We start from the raw sequence: 16,983 nt of genomic DNA on the forward strand, positions 1-16,983 counted from the left end.
ACATATCGAAAAGTTTAAAATCAGTTGTAAATTTCAATAATGGAACGACTTATCCAAAATTAAAGTGAAAGTAGAAAATGGCCACAGATTGAGATTGAGGGGCTTACAGACAGAAGAATATTCAATTAACGTTGATAAAGAAGCTGATGGCCCAAGTTCGTGAAACAATTGAATTACTTACATTCATCTTGAATGAAAATGGATGCTCTAAGCTGAAGGCAGAAATATTTCGCTCAGCAAAGTTCGACAAAGATGAAGCGGTAATCGATGATAGTGTCGTCTGTGATTGTTGCAGATGTTTTCTTGGACATCTTTGTAAAATGTTTTACCTAAATATATAGATTTAAGAAAGTGTGTAATTAATGATATGTAATTATTGTTTTCAGTTCAAACATTGTGACTTAACACAAATTGTATTAAGAGATACGTTTCCCCTCTTCTCTTGCAGACATTGCCTTTGTGGAAGTTACTGTTTGAGATGCTTTATTATTGCAAATACGGTATTATTGATGAAGTTACTGTAAAGGCTTTCTCAGAACTAACAACAGGTGAGGAGACCTAACAACTTATATTTCTCAATTAATATGTTGACAGTGGGACTGTTAGGGCGAGTGCAGATACTTACTCAGTTTTACTTTAGGTCAGACACTCCTCAAACCACATGAGCATTTGGTGCGTATTGACTCTGACGTTACATGATGTCGTATGTATGTTGCATTACCAAACCAAAGCCTGAACAGGGCTGAATTTAATGAGAACCATTGTATTGACTATCTGTCGGCAATATATTCATTAAATCAAGGCAAATTATTATTTGTTTTACTTTTGTTGTTATTCTCACGAGAATGTTGCTTAACGAAGCGATGCATTGCATTGGTCCAAAGTTACTGCAGAAAATGAATGTGCAGAATAGTCTGAATTTTCTCTTCGCCCAAGCGTTGTCGTTAGAGCTCTCAGTTATGAGCGTCGCTTTGCAACACTCGCTGCGCTCGCTATTATTAAATGATTTTAAGAAAAAATGATGAATTATTATTGCTTTAACCTTAGCAAGTATATTTCCAACTTAACTTAATAGAAGAAACGTCTTTTTTTTGTAGAAGAGCTGATAGTCTATGTTAAACAAGAACTGCAGAACCTGGGATTTCTCTCCAAAGAGTTCTCCCATCTTCCAACTGATGCCAGGTCTGGGAGCAGGGAATTATTACTGGCCTTTGCCTGGCTAGTTTGTAAACAGAATCTCATTGACAAATTCATGGACAATTGCTCATCTCCTCTGGAAGATTCCTCTTTGTTATATGAGGTACTTTAAAAATTGAGTTACTTAATACCATGTTTACTAGGGTGATATATGAACTTTAGTAACAGGCTTGCATGATTAAAGTTGTACCCAGAGGAAAAAAATCAAGCAAAACTTAAAGTAGCGGTTACCTTAATTAGGGGGGAAAATCCTTTTAAAAGAATTCCTTTAAATCACTATTTCATATTTCTCTAAAATACTGTAGAAGTACTTTTTTACGCGTGGTATAAATTTACGCTATGTACACGGTCACATATTTTCCACAAAAATTTGTCCCATCCAACTTAATGCAAATATAAGGCATATAAGGAGAGTCTTAAGATATCCGCGTAATTTTCTACCCAAAATTGAACAGAAATAAAGATTACGCGAAATTACTTCACTTTATCCGTAATTTGTTATAACCATATAAGAAATTAATTGAATTTATATATGTAGGGATCCAATTTGACTTCGCTATATCCATGAATTCACAATATCGGTGTTCGTACAAATGTACTAACCGAGTTTTTACTGTAATAGAGCCCGTTTTCAAACAACATCTCCTTGACCTAATGTCAGAAAGTCCTTTCAATTTGTGTAATATTGACACATATGCATTCTTTGAATACCATTGTGACTCAATTTTGACCAATTTTTTTGGTTAAAACTTTTACTAATTTGTTTTTGTTAAGCGATACGTTTACTTTAGAAAGATTTTACATGATTTATATCTTTCTTAAATAGCTGCTTTCATTTTCAACAGCTTCAGCAGAACAAAACATCAAAGGAACCTAGAAGTCTGGTAGCAGCAGGTTCCCTGACACCAGTGCAGAAAGTTCAACAGTTACAACTTTTAAATGGAAAGTTAAGAAGTAGCTTACGGAGACTGTATGCATTACAAAGAGAAAAGGCAAAGCTCCAACACAGGGTGACACTACCTTCTTTTTTATTCTTTTTCCAGTGTTTAGAATAAGACAGGGCACTTATAGTACGCTTTAATATTTATGGATTATGAAATGATAAAATAAGTATGTAGGGAATATTCATTTGTATCAATGGTTCTAAATTAAATCTCTGCTGACTTTATATGTAGTGAAGCCTGAATTATCTGACCTCAAAGAAAATTGATGAAAGTCACTTGTACTTATATACAATAAGTGGTTGATTTAATATTATAGTTTGGTATTCCCCATTTTCAAAAGGTGAGTTATTTCCCCTGAAGGGAACTCTTTTACTGTGTTTAATACGCATGCGCTATAAATAAAGTCACTTCCGCGGACGTTTTTGATGTAAACATGTTCATGGTGTAATGCCTCTGTCATATGGAAAATATTATTGTGTTTGTGAATAAAAAGAAATCTTAACTGATTCGTATTTTTTTTTAAATTGCCCACTCATAGTCTCTTTTTGGATTTGTATTAATCTGTGTAGTACTATAATAAGGTGCTGTGTGATCCCCCCCCCCCCTTACAAAAAAAAAAAACAAAAACAAAAAACAACACAAAAAAAAAAAAACGAAACAAATTACTGATAAAATGCTGATACATATTCGAATAGGCCTATTTAAAAAAAGCTAATAAGCTAATTTTCGGTAGTGGATGTTCTGCAGACGGATCATCATTATTTACAAAATGTGCGGAACAAATTTTTAGTTATAAAGTTTTTACGAATTAATCTAGCCTGCTGCAGCCATATTTTCTTTGAATCTCTAGGAATTTTTTGGAGACTGATGACATGTCCATCTACAGTTTTACCTCTGAAATTGCTGCATATACAGCAGTAGTTCGTCTTCCGCGACTGATACCAAGAAACTTTGTTTTTGCTCGATTGTATGTCATAACATAGAACTTTTACTTACAAGAACACATTTGGTGACAATTAAAGGCCTATTTCATTTGAATTAACAGTGTTTCTAGATTTTTTTATTTGTAAAATAATTGATTTACTATATAGTATTAAAACTTTGAATGGAATTCTAAATGAATAATTTAATCTCATGTCCTCATGTAACGAAGAAAGACTAATTAAATAGTATTGACCTGAATTCGTGTTACATATGTCGTATAAAGTCTGAGCTGCATTTAATCAGAGTTTTAGTGTAGGATCTAAGCATATGTACATGTATATTCCCGAGTAAAATACACATTTTGTTTTAGATCAGATAATTGAGAGCAGAAACACGAAATTAATACAATAATTTCCTTGCGTATTTCTCGTTAATTAACGGAAAACATTCTTTTCTCAAGTGTTATTTATTTTTTTTAAATCCTTTCAGTGTAAGTACATTTATTTATTTTTATAAGTTATTCTTTTTTGCAAAGTGTGTACAAAACAATATCAGAGAGAGAGAGAGAGAGAGAGAGAGAGAGAGAGAGACTCATGTAACCCCGTGTAACTGACATACATGTACATCTGTGAAAAATATATGTACCGTAATTTTATTGAATCCACAATTAATAATTCTAATAATTTTTAGTTTTCACAACTATGGTTCATATTCAACTGTTCAACCCATTTACATATTCATTCTCTGTACCTGTACGCACCGGAAGGGGGGGGGGGGTCAAGGGGCTCACAGTTAATACTACGGTAAGTTATATAAGGGAAATGTAGTATTGTATGCCAAGGAACTGGTACTGAAATAAGTAGCTTTTTCAACTTTGGGCAAGGTTTTTCTTTGCTTGTCAACTTTTCCAGGTAAGAAAAAAATATTTCTTTGGCTACCCCCCCCCCTCCCCACTTTTAAAGACGATGCTACGTGCCTGGTTAATTCGTATAGCTTTCTTTAAAGGGGGGGCTAACAGACCTTTTATAAAATAATTTATTATCTAAAAAAAAATTCAAACCGTTTCCTTCTTTTAAAATTATTAAATACAGCGTGTAAGTTGATGACGTAGTCCGCGGAAGTTAGGCTAGTGTAGAAGAGTTCCGATTTTGAGGGGAGATAACTCACTTTTGAAAATGGGGAATAGTCTACTCCTTCCTGAAACAAAGATTGCAAGAAATATGTACATACATAGTGTAGGTGTCTACAATGAGTAATGCATAAATCAGTTTTATTGCATAAGGTAACTACAGCAAGCCAACAGAGCATGTTAATAAATAAGGAAACTTAGTAGGGTGATTTTAATTAACCATGCTTTACAGAAAGTGATTAACTTCACTAATATAAGGCATGTTTGACAGTCTTCTGATTTATTTTGAGAATGTACATGTAGGTAATTATTCATAGATTAGAACTGCATGTGCACAGTGAAATCATTGCTCCCATTTTGCCCCTTTTGCTCTGGTTACAAGTGGGCAAATTTAGAACAAGCCTAATTCAAAAGAAAATGGCATTATCTCTTAAACAGAACTGTGACTGGGCAAATTCGAAATGAATCAGAATTGTCTGCAGGTGTGAAAGGGTGAAAGTAGCCCTGTGTACAGTAGATCTTCTGATTGCCTATTAGATAGGATACTAAATATAAAATGTTCAAATGAATGTTGGATAAGTTTTTGTTATGATATTTTTTAGGTCCATGAATGCACGCAAGGTTCCTTTCTGACACCAGATATGCCTCATCTCTCTTCATTAGAGGTCCACCTGTTAAGGCACCCTCAGCTGATGAACAAGATCACCACACTGCTGGAGAAAGACAACATCAGGCTGAAGCACATGCAGGAGTGGAAAGATCATGAACAGATCTTCTGGAAGTGGATGGTGGGCATTTAAAAAGGCTTGACCCATTGAAATTAAATCCATGTTAATTCAATGATAAATTGTGGATTACCTTTAAATCAGAATAAGCCCTTGTGAACTCAGTTCTGCATAACTATCATTATCTACATATGTCTTAATATCTTTTCATTAGACCTCTCCTATATTTAGTTGTAGGCTTTTTTAAATATTAGTAGGTTTTACATGTAGACATACAGTAATTATGTTCCCCAAACGAAGTTGGGGAACATATTGTTTTTACTCGGTTTCTTATTATTATTTTTCTTCTTCCTGGGTACTTATTTGTCCGCGAATGATCTTGTAAACTGTTCATCTGGTGTAGGTAAAACCTTTTTAGGGTAAGTAGACATGTTATGTAGATTTGCGGAATCAAGGTCATTTTGCGCGCACGTGCTTGCAAGAGCGCGCACGTGCAACATGTAAAATGACCAATATAATTGATATAGCCGTAACTTTTCTATTTTTTTATGAAATGTGTTGAAACTCAGAATATAAGAATATATTAGTATTATAGACAAGAGGACATGGTCAAATTATCATGAACGCACGCGCATGCACGTGCGCTTCGCTCTGATTGGCTGAAACAAAAATCTCAATATCTTATTCGTTTTTTTGACGAAATACTTTGAAATTTAAAACATAGTCATGCATTAAGATAACCTACGATATGATATAAAATAATTTTCATGAAATCACGCGCATGCACGTGCGCTGCAATCTGATTGGCGAAAACTTTAAATGGCTATAACTGCCTTGGTTTTCAGCCAAACAGGATGGAATTTGGAACATAGATAGATATAATGGACTTCTACAAGAAGGTATGGTCACCATGCACATTCATACGCGTGCGTGTACGTGCGCTGCAATCTGATTGGCTGAAACTTTAAATAGCTATAACTCCCTTGGTTTTCAACCAAACAGGATGAGATTTGGAACATAGATAGATATAATGGACTTCTACAAGAAGGTATGATCACCATGCACATCCATACACGTACGTGAACGTACGCTGCAATCTGATTGGCTGAAACTTTAATCAGCTATAACTCCCTTGGTTTTCAACCAAACGGAGTGGGATTTAGAACATAGATAGATGTAATGAACTTCCACAAGTAGGTATGTCACCATGCTCATGTATGCACGTGCGTGCACGTGAAATGAGTAAAATCAAAAATACACTTGAATAACCGTATTTTTTTTAATACTTTTGGATTAAATATTTTAATATTAAGTATATTAAAGTATATAGATTGTGTAGATAAGATGATATGGTCATTACGCACATGCATTTACATGCGCACGCGTGCAATGCTAATATTTGAATGAACTTGGTACCCTTCTGGGTAAACGTTGTTAAAGTCTCAAATGCATAAAGTTTGTCTTATTTAATGAAGCTTACAGGGAATATGGCACCAAAAGGGAGATGGGGAGCGTTTGGGGAACATCTGTAACGGTCCCCGTTACAATTAGCACTAGTTTGTTTCAATTTAAAAAATATAAGCTCTGCCTTCATAACCAAACATATATTTTTATATCACTTTAAATTTTACTGTTCCCACCAAAAAAATCATTCTTAATAGGGATTTCAAAATTCAAAATGGTTTGATCTGCCCTGAAGAATTTAAACTGAGAACAGACTCTGACTTAGGTCAGAATTTTGACTTTGAATGTCTATTTCACATGTATGCACACAAATTTGCAGGTTTGTGTAATGGACAGATTCATACATTTGTCGAAAACTGTGTTTCAGTATGAGAACGATCTTAAAACTTCTGCTGATTTGAATTTTAATTTAATAAGACTAGTCTGTTCTCAGTTTATTTTCTATATTCATGCATGTTGTTTTAGGAGAGCGTATTAGAACTGAAAGTGAAAGAAACACCCAGGAACGAGCAAGCTCCTATGCTGTACTACAATATAGCTCCTGATCCAGTGTCTCGGATGAATGAAGCCAGAAGAAAGTTGGAGGAAGCCATTCTCAGATATGAAACAATAATTGAGCAGATTGAGGAATTGTGGGAAACCAAAGTTAGTGACCATTTTCTGATAAATTCTGTACTGAAAGATAATGTAATGTCCATTACAGCATCTACCACATTCTAAATCATCATTTTGTGCAAGTTGAGCAGTATATTTCAGAAATAAGGTATGAGTTTGAAACATTTACTGGGATGTAATTACACCCCCTGCAAACGAAGTTTGCGGGGGTATAATTACATCCCAGTAAACGAAGTTTGCGGGGGTATATAGGAATCACCTTGTCCGTCTGTCCGTCTGTCTGTGCAATCGTGTCCGGTCCATATCTTTCTTACAGAGGGACATTAGAATCTACTACTCCACACTAAGATTGCCCATGACCCATGGATGTGTCATGACCTTGACCCAAGGTCATTTGGAGAAGTTCAAGGTCACTGGTAGAAAAATTTCATAATTTGTGTCCGGTCCATATCTTTCTTATGGATAAACTTGGTAGGTTCTCATTTCACACAAAGATTGCCCATGACCCAAGGGTGTGTCATGACCTTGACCCAAGGTCATTTGGGGAAGTTCAAGGTCACTGGTAGAAAAATTTCATAATTCGTGTCCGGTCCATATCTTTCTTATGGATAAACTTGGTAGGTTCTCATTTCACCCAAAGATTGCCCATGACCTAAGGGTGTGTCATGACCTTAACCCAAGGTCATTTGGGGAAGTTCAAGGTCACTGGAATAAAAATTTCATAATTTGTGTTTGATACATATCTTTATTATGGAAGAACTTACTTCTGAAAAACCCAGCTGGGGGTATTTTGTCCTGTTTGGACAGTTCTAGTTACAGGTTAGTCGTGTGATCAAATCCCTTAGAATACCAGCAGCTTTATCAAGAGATTTGATCAAATACCTGTTTTTACATCCTGATAAATGTTTTAAAAAGATACCTTAGAACCTGTATGTACATTTGGGACTGATTTGTGACAAATATTTGCCTACTATTGTTTTAAACCCTGATATGATTTAAACATCAATGGTATAAAATCTAATTGATAAAAATTTAACCTTCTACAACTTCTTAATAAAGTTCAGGACAAATCAATCAGCATTTAAAATAAAAAATTGCAGATATTTCCCTTATATACATTAACTTTTTTCAAACAAGCTACATTCAGGTTTGTCACACGACCATAAATTCATTAATTTTAAGGTCATATTTTCACACTGACATCATAAATGATTTGCTTGCTCAACACATACTTTGGACAATTTCAAAATAATTCTATTTGTAGTGTAAATTCTTTGAAAAGTACAAAGTTTTCAAATACAATTTTTTAAATGTCCCAAAGTTTTGCATATTATATGATTGTTCTAGTTTGGATCTAAACATGTTATCTGCATTTAGATTCTTCAATGTTGGGATTACTATAAAGAAAATAATAGATAAATTAAAGAAAAACTTTACTAGAGTTCTTAATATGGTAATATTGTGTACTTTTTAGAGAAGTGAAGTGACAGAGGAAGAGCTGGACGGTCTGTTAGACATGTTAAACATGGAGATATCACTACAGAGATCCAACTTAGCACTGGGCAGTTCTGATTTCTTCTTAATGAGAGACCCTACATTTGTTTTTAACAAGAAAGATAAGAAAAAGCCAAACTTGCCCAAATCTACAGACAGGTTACCATCAGCTCTTGGTGAGGGCCTTAGTGTTCCAGTAGAGATCTCCTCTGAGATAGCAGCACTGGAATCACAGCTGAGGTTGCTGGAGACACAGGTTGGGAGGAAGACCAGGCAGTACACATCAGATCTGGAGAGACTTTCTGTTAGGGTCCCAGGGGCACTGTTTGTTCAGCCTTCATCATGTGTTTAGAAGGAGCTGGATATAATACTTGTACAAGCTTACATTTACTACTGCCATTTACAAAGAAGATTTATATATTAAACCAAATTAGGATGATTTCAGTTCCGTGTTGAATCCTCTAAAAGTGAAAAAACATGAATTGAAAATTTTCAGTGTTAGTAGGCCATTTCTATTAGATAAATAAAATATTGAACATATTTCTTTATGAAGTAAAATCATTATACATGTACATGTTTGTAAAACTGACATTTTGGATATTATAGCTTCTCTTTAGGGGGTGGGGTTAAAGTTTGGGGGATTATAGTTACCGTATTTAAGCTTGCTGCATGCAGATATACCTCCTCCATAGTTTGGAAAATGGAATTACGCTCAATTTAAATGTATTAAACAAGTAATATTACAAGTATTCTGTTTTTACAAAAAATTGAAAGCTTTGATACAATGTTTGTTAGAATTTGTTTTGTGTAATGATTATTTTAATACTTAATGTAAATATGTTTGATTGTATTTAGATTTTGAATTACTTTTTTCCCCAAATATATGCAGAGTTTAATGGGAATCTTACAAAGAGATATTGATGCATGCCATTATCACCTTGTCTGTCTATCTGTCGTCATCTTCCAACACTTAATGTGATACAATCACTCCAGTTCCTTATACTCTAGCTACACACTTTTAATTATTATATACATGTAGCTGTAGGATAATGTAAATTTTGAGGTCATTTGATCAAAAGTCAAGGTCAAAATCCAAAATAATTCCCTCCACCATTCCTCATTTAGTACTGCAATAACTTTTACATTTTGTTAATACTATATATTAATTTTGTTAATTTTTCAGTATAAAATTTCATATTTCTTAAATTGCAGAAGATATCTCTCATATCTGATACAAAACATTACGCTAATTTCAACAGGCAGCTTTCTTATTCACTTAACAATTAAAAGATATTTGTGGTGAAAAATTCAAAAGGTCAAGTTTAATAAGATTATCCCTTTGTAAGAGTCTCTGTGACTTTGTCAGTGTTCTTGTTTTGTTCTTTATTTTGTCTTCCATGAAAACTTGAAATGAGTTATTAAAAGGTGTAAAAATATTTTTTGTATTGCTTTTCTTTGTTATCTCCGCATTAATGGTTTCATCAATGGACTTTGTTCTATGTTATTGCCTGACGTCACGGCGTCAAGCTGTATAAGGATTGATATTTCCAAGATCCGAAAGTGTGCGATCATATCTAGAGAGCTAGATTTTGTGCAAGCTGTTTTACATTGGAATTCTTTACCAGCATTTTAAAAGAAACAGTTTTCAGAAAAAAGAATGATAAATTACTGTGCAAAATACTGCAGTGTTTACTTCCTTTACTCTTTTTGAAATTTCCCTGGAACAGATTATTCCATGTGATTCGCCGTTTCAACATGTCCGTGTATCCTTTTTTCTGCAACTATACTAAACAATATTCTACGAAAGGGGTGAATCGCTCTTCGCGCCAAATGTCACTACAAGCATCTTCGCGCCTTTTCCTTGGATTGTTCTGTTGTATGAATGGGTGTGCTAACTTCATGAAAACCTCATTCTAATGCCTCAGAATTCTATCTACAAGTTTTATATCATTCTTTAAAACAACATATCGGTAAATATATGGACATGCAACATAAAAACAACACAATTTTACATCCCCAGTTGTTTAATTATTAATTACAAAAAATTAAATTATGGAAGGTCACTGCCTTATAGCAGAACACTACTATTGCATTGTGTCAACCTTCCATTACATTATGACAACTCTTTATGACATTAACCCACACTACTATTGCATTGTGTCAACCTTCCATTATATTATGTCAACTCTTTATGACTTTAACCCACACTACTATTGCATTATGTCAATCTTCCATTACATGATGTCAACTCTTTATGACATTAATCCACACTACTATTGCATTGTTTCAACCTTCCATTACATTATGTCAACTCTTTATGACATTAACCCACACTACTATTGCATCGTGTTAACTTTCCTTTAAATATTAATAACTTTTGTTAATTTTTCACATATAAAATTTCATATTTCTTATACTTTTTGCAGAAAATATCTACATTATGTCGATCATATTACGTTATACAATCCTCGGCCTTTATATGAGCATAACGTATTTCAACTAAAAATGGCAGCTTTCAGCGATTTATGACATCTTTAAAAATTAAAATATATTTGTGCAAAGTAAAGAATTGAATTAAAGGTCGAAAAGGTTAATAAGATAATAAGTAAATCAAATATTATTGTGCAGCAATCATTTTTTTTTCTGTGACTTTGTCAGTGTTCTTGTTTTGTTCTCCAACCATTTGTCTTCCATGAAAACTTGAAAACTTGAAATGAGTTATTAAAGATGTAAAAAAAAATTTTGGATTGCTTTTTTTGTTATCTCTACATTTAAAGTTTCATCAATAGCATCATTTTTTGAAAGTTATAATGAAATAAAAGAATTTACCCGAAAAAAGCAGAAACTTCAAGATAACCTCTCGGGGAGAGGGTCCAACTGTAACCTATTTTTTCAATATATTATACAGTCTTAAAAAAATGAACATTACATTTTCCAGTAAAGCTGCAGAGATCAACAGAGTTAGCTGTTTCCTAACATTTGTGAATCTCATGTCATTAAAACACATGTAAATGTATTTTAACAAAGAGGATGCTAATAATATCAAATATTAACACAATATTATTTGTGTTGAATAAATATACATTATATATCCACATCACAAATAGCAGGGTAATAAAGTGTTGATATTATGAATGAAATGTCATTACTTGCCGTAATAAAGCGCTGACATAAAGGAGATGTGCTCACCTGGGGACTTGATGCCCTCGCCGTAAAATAAAGGGATCAGATATTATGCTTCCTGTCAGTTTGCATTATACACCTACCGCGACATTCTCCTCGGGTTATCAGATTTATATACCGTCTCATCCGACGGCTTTATTTTCAATATCCACGTCCCGCTATAGGATTCGAACCCGCGATGAGATTGTCAGTGCCTGCCTTATCGATTACGCCATAGAGACGATCACTGATTGGTGTCATTTTATTAAATATATAAACTTAATTTATACAATTGACACAAGAAGGAGGACAAATATTATTTGAAAACAGTTATATTATTCTAAGGAACTTTAGATTAATTTATCAAACTTTACTAATTACATACAGATTTAGGCTGATTTTATAATAAAAGCTTTTTTATATGACGCTTGATTGAAGATGTAAAAGAAAATTATCAAGAGAGAAGAGAGAGAGAGAGGGAGAAAATGACTTTTTAGAGAAAATATATAATAATTTCTAAGCATGCAAACAATTTTACAAATATTTTGAATTAAGAGTGCGCTGTTTAAGCACCGATAAAAAAACATTTGTACTGTAAATAATTACAAGATCATCTAATAATAACTATACTCACCAGAATAACCAATACTTTTATTTTCACATTGCAGTACTGATGAAAATGTTTTATACCGTCGAACAAAAGCATATAGATATTTTGTAGATATAATTATATAGATCCACATACCATGTATTCAATTTCATAGTAACAAAATGCAACACGATTATATAAAAGATGCTTTGATATAATAGAAATATAACTCTCAAAAAGGAATGGGCTTTTGATTTGGATGTAATGATAAGTTTAATTAAAACACAATTTTTGACGTAATGCAATTTTGACCTCACAATTAAAGACATTTATAAAAAAAATTTACAATGTGTAACATTAATCACTTCACATAATGAATTTTTTACTTCAAGTTATGAACTGCTGACATAATGAAAGGATGTATTTACCCATGCAATGCAGCATTGACATGATGTTAACGATATATTTTTTGTAAAAAATGGACATAACGTAAAGATATGTTCACATCATGTAATGATAAATTGAAGTAATAAATGCATAGTTGTAAGGCAATTTCCATCTAATGCATGATCTATTGTATGTCCTTTCAGATGGAAGGCAGTGAAAAATCTTATAATTTACTGGCCTAAATATTGAATTTATTTTCCACATAACCAACCCCCCCTTTTTTTTAAAAAGAACACATTGCACTGTTGAAAATACACTCCAACAAAATGTGTATTTAATTATATCCATCTTTTAAAATGTTTATACGGTGGTATATTTAGGACACGCAATTATTTTTTTTTTAATACCAGAAAAAAAATATCTTGTGAAAACGACATATATAGGAATTTAAAAATAGTTATTTTTCTTTGAAAACGAGATAATATCTTGTGAAAACGAGAAATTATCTTGTGATATTTGTTTTTAATATTTGTGAGAAAGTTTGAAAACGACTTATATTTTGATTTTAATATTTTGTGAAAACGACATATTATCTTGTGAAAACGACTTATTATGAAAACGAGATCATTTTGTAAAACGAGATATTATCTTGTGAAAATGGTAGCTTGTGAAATTTTGAAATTTCTTGTGAAAACGTTTTGAAAACGAGATACATGAAAACCTGATAATTGAAAACGACTTATTATCTTGTGAAAACGAGATACTTGTGAAAACAGATATTCTGAAAACGACATAATATATATTTAAAAAATTCAAAGAATTGTGTTTTCCCGATAATTTTTTTTCTGGTATCTTAAAAAAAAAATAATTGTGTGTCCTGAATGTATTTTTTATTTGATAAAAGATTTCATTGTGTTACAAAGTCAATGTAGCTTGAAATCAATTTAGATCCCTATCATGCAAGTAACAACTCTTTAGTATGCAGTGTAGAGATGATTCTTCTACAAGATAAATAAAATCAAGATTTCAATTCCACAAGGTTCTCAAAATATAAAGTTAGGATACGTTTTAAACCCACAAAAGTATTATTGCTTAAAAGGTTTATCACTCTTCATGCAGATAAATTGACTGATTTAGTCAGGCAAGCTTTTTAAAAAGCTGTTACTTGTAATGGATAAAGGAGAGCAGAAACTTCAAGATACACCTCTCGGGCCAGAAAAACGGGACTGTAACCAAGATTTAATACAGTCTTTAAAAAATGGCAGATTTCCAGTCTGCAGAGACCAACAGAGTTAGCTGTTTCCTACATTTGTGAATCTCATGCCCACATGAGTAGTAGCAAAGAGGATGCTAATAATATCAAATATTCCTTTACTTGTGTTGAACAAATATACTCACAAATAGCAGAGTTGATCACATGTTTATGTTTGTTGAACGCCCCTTTGTGAATGAGATGTTTTTACTTGCCGTTGAAGCGCTGCAAAGAGGAGACGTGTGCTGGGGACTTAGCCTTCGAGCAGGTAGAGATTTTTTACCATGCCAACACCTCTCCACGTCCCGCTTTAGGATTCGAACCCGCGACAAGGTCCCCAAGGCAAATTATGCCAAGGGGCAAAGTTCTTGTAGTTTATCAATTTACTATCCGAATTTAGGCAGAGAGCAATTTCACATGATTTTTCTTTTATTAATTTCTAAGATGACACAACTTTTTGCAAAAGAGTCAAGAAAAAAAACAACATTTGTACTGTTTTTAGTGTAGAGATCATAGCCAATACTTTTATTTTCCATTTAGTACAGATGAAAATGTTTTATACCGTCGAACAAAAGCATATAGGTATTTTGTAGATTAGTTATTAGATTCACATATTCATTTTCAGAGCAAAAAGAACCGATTTAGGAAAGACTAGCTGAACTGAAAAATCTACTATTGATTTGGAGAAGGATGATAGATTAACCTTTAGGCAAATCAAAACTGACATTTAAAAAAGAATACAATGTGTTAACTGAATCTATCGTAGATTCAGATTTCCCTGTGGTATAGCTTTTTTGTTGTCCAAAGTAAAAGTTTGACTTTTTTCCACGATTTAGCTGTAAAAATGAATATGAATTTCCATAATCCTGCAAATTCCTTTGGAGAAAAAAAATCCTACAATTCACTGGTATCTTCCAAATATAAAGCAATTGCAAGTTGATTCTACTTAATGATAGATGCTTATGAAGGTTTTGACCAGCTTTAGGTATATAGATATTAAAATAAAGTTATTTTTCTCTCGGTAGAACTTCGAGATATGTTATTTGTTTTTAATATTTGTAAGAGTTCATTATATTTTAATTATAACAGCCTTGGAATGACCATCATTTTGTCTTAGAATGGTGATGTATTTTGTTTTTGTAAGTTTTCAGACTTAAATCTGTAATTAAAAAGGGGTCATGCAGATTACCATTATATATTCTATTATATTTAAACAAGCACAAATGGGACACCATATTTTTCAGTCTGTAAACAACTTAAAAAACAAAATTTGATTGTTAAAATGGAAGTACCTACACTTGTATCTCAGACTGATTTTAAGACGATTCTTATCTTCATCGTCATATTCATCATCACCAACAACATCGTGACGAATCTAAGAAGGGCACTCCCGGGGCCGTGGGCGTGGCCCCTTGTGGGGAACCTGCCTAACTTGGTGGGGTATAAAAGAAGCTTTGAACCAGCGCTTTATTTGTCCAAGAAGTATGGGAATATTGTGGGATTAAACCTGGGACCGATGAATTTGGTATACGTCTGTGGACACAAAAACTTAATTGAAGCTTTTCAACAGAAAACGGAGCTAACTAAATTTAGACCAAACTGGATGTACCTAGCATCTCGAATGACTGACAGAACAGGTAAATGACTTATTAAAAGACCTTTAATTTCTATTAGTTTTTAAGATATTACCCTGTTCTAGTAAAGTACTCAACGTACAAATATAAACATTTGAATATATACCCAAAATAAATTGTATATATATATTTAGTCTATATTTGATCATGAAATGATGCAAAAATTAAAAATAATTGCATCAAAGTCAGACCATTATATCAAATTTAAATAAACGTTGAAATAAATTGATGAAAAAGAAAATCACGATTTTCATCTGGACAATTTGAATATTAGTTTACATAAGCTAGATCCTGAAATGATAAAATTTGTGTGAATGAACGTTCATAAGGTTAAATGACGAAGTACGTATTTTCACCCTCTTGTAAGCATACAAAGGTATTTCAGGAATCGCTTTTCACTCAAGCATGTTAGTCTTTCAGTCCTGCAAGTCAGATTCATTGAACGCTTTTCACCCAAGCGGAATTGTTTCATAAAATGCTTTTTAATTAAAAGTCAGTTACAAAATGACTTTAAAAAAAAAAAAAAACTTTGCACAACGCTATCTTTAAAAAAAAATCAGGCTTTTGATAACATAGGTCTTGGTTTATAAATATGTATATGTACCTTATTGATATGTAAAAAAGTACTGTGACACAGGCAACAACAACAACAATACAAAAACCAACGGAGCAAGGAAATTTCATATATAAACAAAATTTCTGACAGCCTGGCCTCAAGACCATAAACTGAGAACAGAATAAAGTCAAAATTTTGATTTTGAATAGCTTGTCATTTATAATTCACACCTTACCAAAATGTGTAGGTTTGTATAGTATCCAATTTAAACATGGTAAAAATTATGTTTTGTTATCAAGATTATTTTTAAAGTTATATTGAATGGAAATTCTGACTTCATGGACTTGAGTCTGTTCTGAAGATTATGGGGCCTGTCCTAAAAACGAGTACTCTGAATTTGATATTGATTGGTAAATGGAGTTTCTCATTGACTTCATCTATGTTGTCTTCTGTGACAAGGTTTTCCACCAAAAAGTGTTGGACATTATATAATTAATTTTTTTCAATGACCCCAGTGAAAAAAATCCAACCCAGAAATTTGTTGACAAAAAAAAGTTATCTCGCTCAAACGTGAAAATCCTATTTCGTGGGGGTGGGGGTGGGTGGGGGTATTCGTTGACTTTCAAATCTTCTTACCTATGACTTTTCATACCAACTTAAGCGTATCCAAGTTCTTGAGAAGGGGGTTTGCGTTTTCTAGGGGGGGTCCAAGGTCACTTTTTACTTGCTTAAGTATATAAGTTTAGTTACTCTGCAAATTCCAGGAGGATCCCCGACTCCCCCCCCCCCAAGATCCGAGCATGACACTCATTTATAAACCGCGCCGATCTGCTTTTATATTTGTTCGAGGCAGAATTTACTCAAAAACTTCTACCTGAGAAAAATAAAGACAACACTCAATGTGATCTTTA

At 33.0% G+C, this 16,983-nt stretch overlaps 1 protein-coding gene across 1 annotated transcript; it reads left to right on the forward strand.

Annotated features, from left to right (window-relative positions):
- Positions 1-66: 66 nt before the first annotated feature.
- LOC134252535 (tubulin epsilon and delta complex protein 1-like) lies at positions 67-9,928 on the forward strand. The gene is made up of 7 exons (XM_062735037.1): positions 67-260; positions 449-548; positions 1,098-1,300; positions 2,043-2,207; positions 4,797-4,982; positions 6,849-7,028; positions 8,473-9,928. Exons 1-7 carry the CDS (start codon positions 147-149, stop codon positions 8,842-8,844), a joined length of 1,320 nt encoding a protein of 439 aa, XP_062591021.1. The 5' UTR covers positions 67-146; the 3' UTR covers positions 8,845-9,928.
- The last annotated feature ends 7,055 nt before the right edge of the window (positions 9,929-16,983 follow it).

This window comes from Saccostrea cucullata, unplaced genomic scaffold (genome assembly GCF_032062105.1).
Source record: "Saccostrea cucullata isolate Sc308-1 unplaced genomic scaffold, CSIRO_AGI_Scuc_v1 ctg167, whole genome shotgun sequence".
NCBI classification, from domain to species: Eukaryota; Metazoa; Mollusca; class Bivalvia; order Ostreida; family Ostreidae; genus Saccostrea; species Saccostrea cuccullata.

Coding starts and splice junctions, on each gene's coding strand:
- LOC134252535 (XM_062735037.1), top strand. CDS start 147: ATGGCCCAAGTTCGTGAAACAATTGAATTACTTACATTCATCTTGAAT. Junction 261..448: donor AGTTCGACAAAGATGAAGCG/GTAATCGATGAT, acceptor CTTCTCTTGCAG/ACATTGCCTTTGTGGAAGTT. Junction 2,208..4,796: donor AGGCAAAGCTCCAACACAGG/GTGACACTACCT, acceptor GATATTTTTTAG/GTCCATGAATGCACGCAAGG.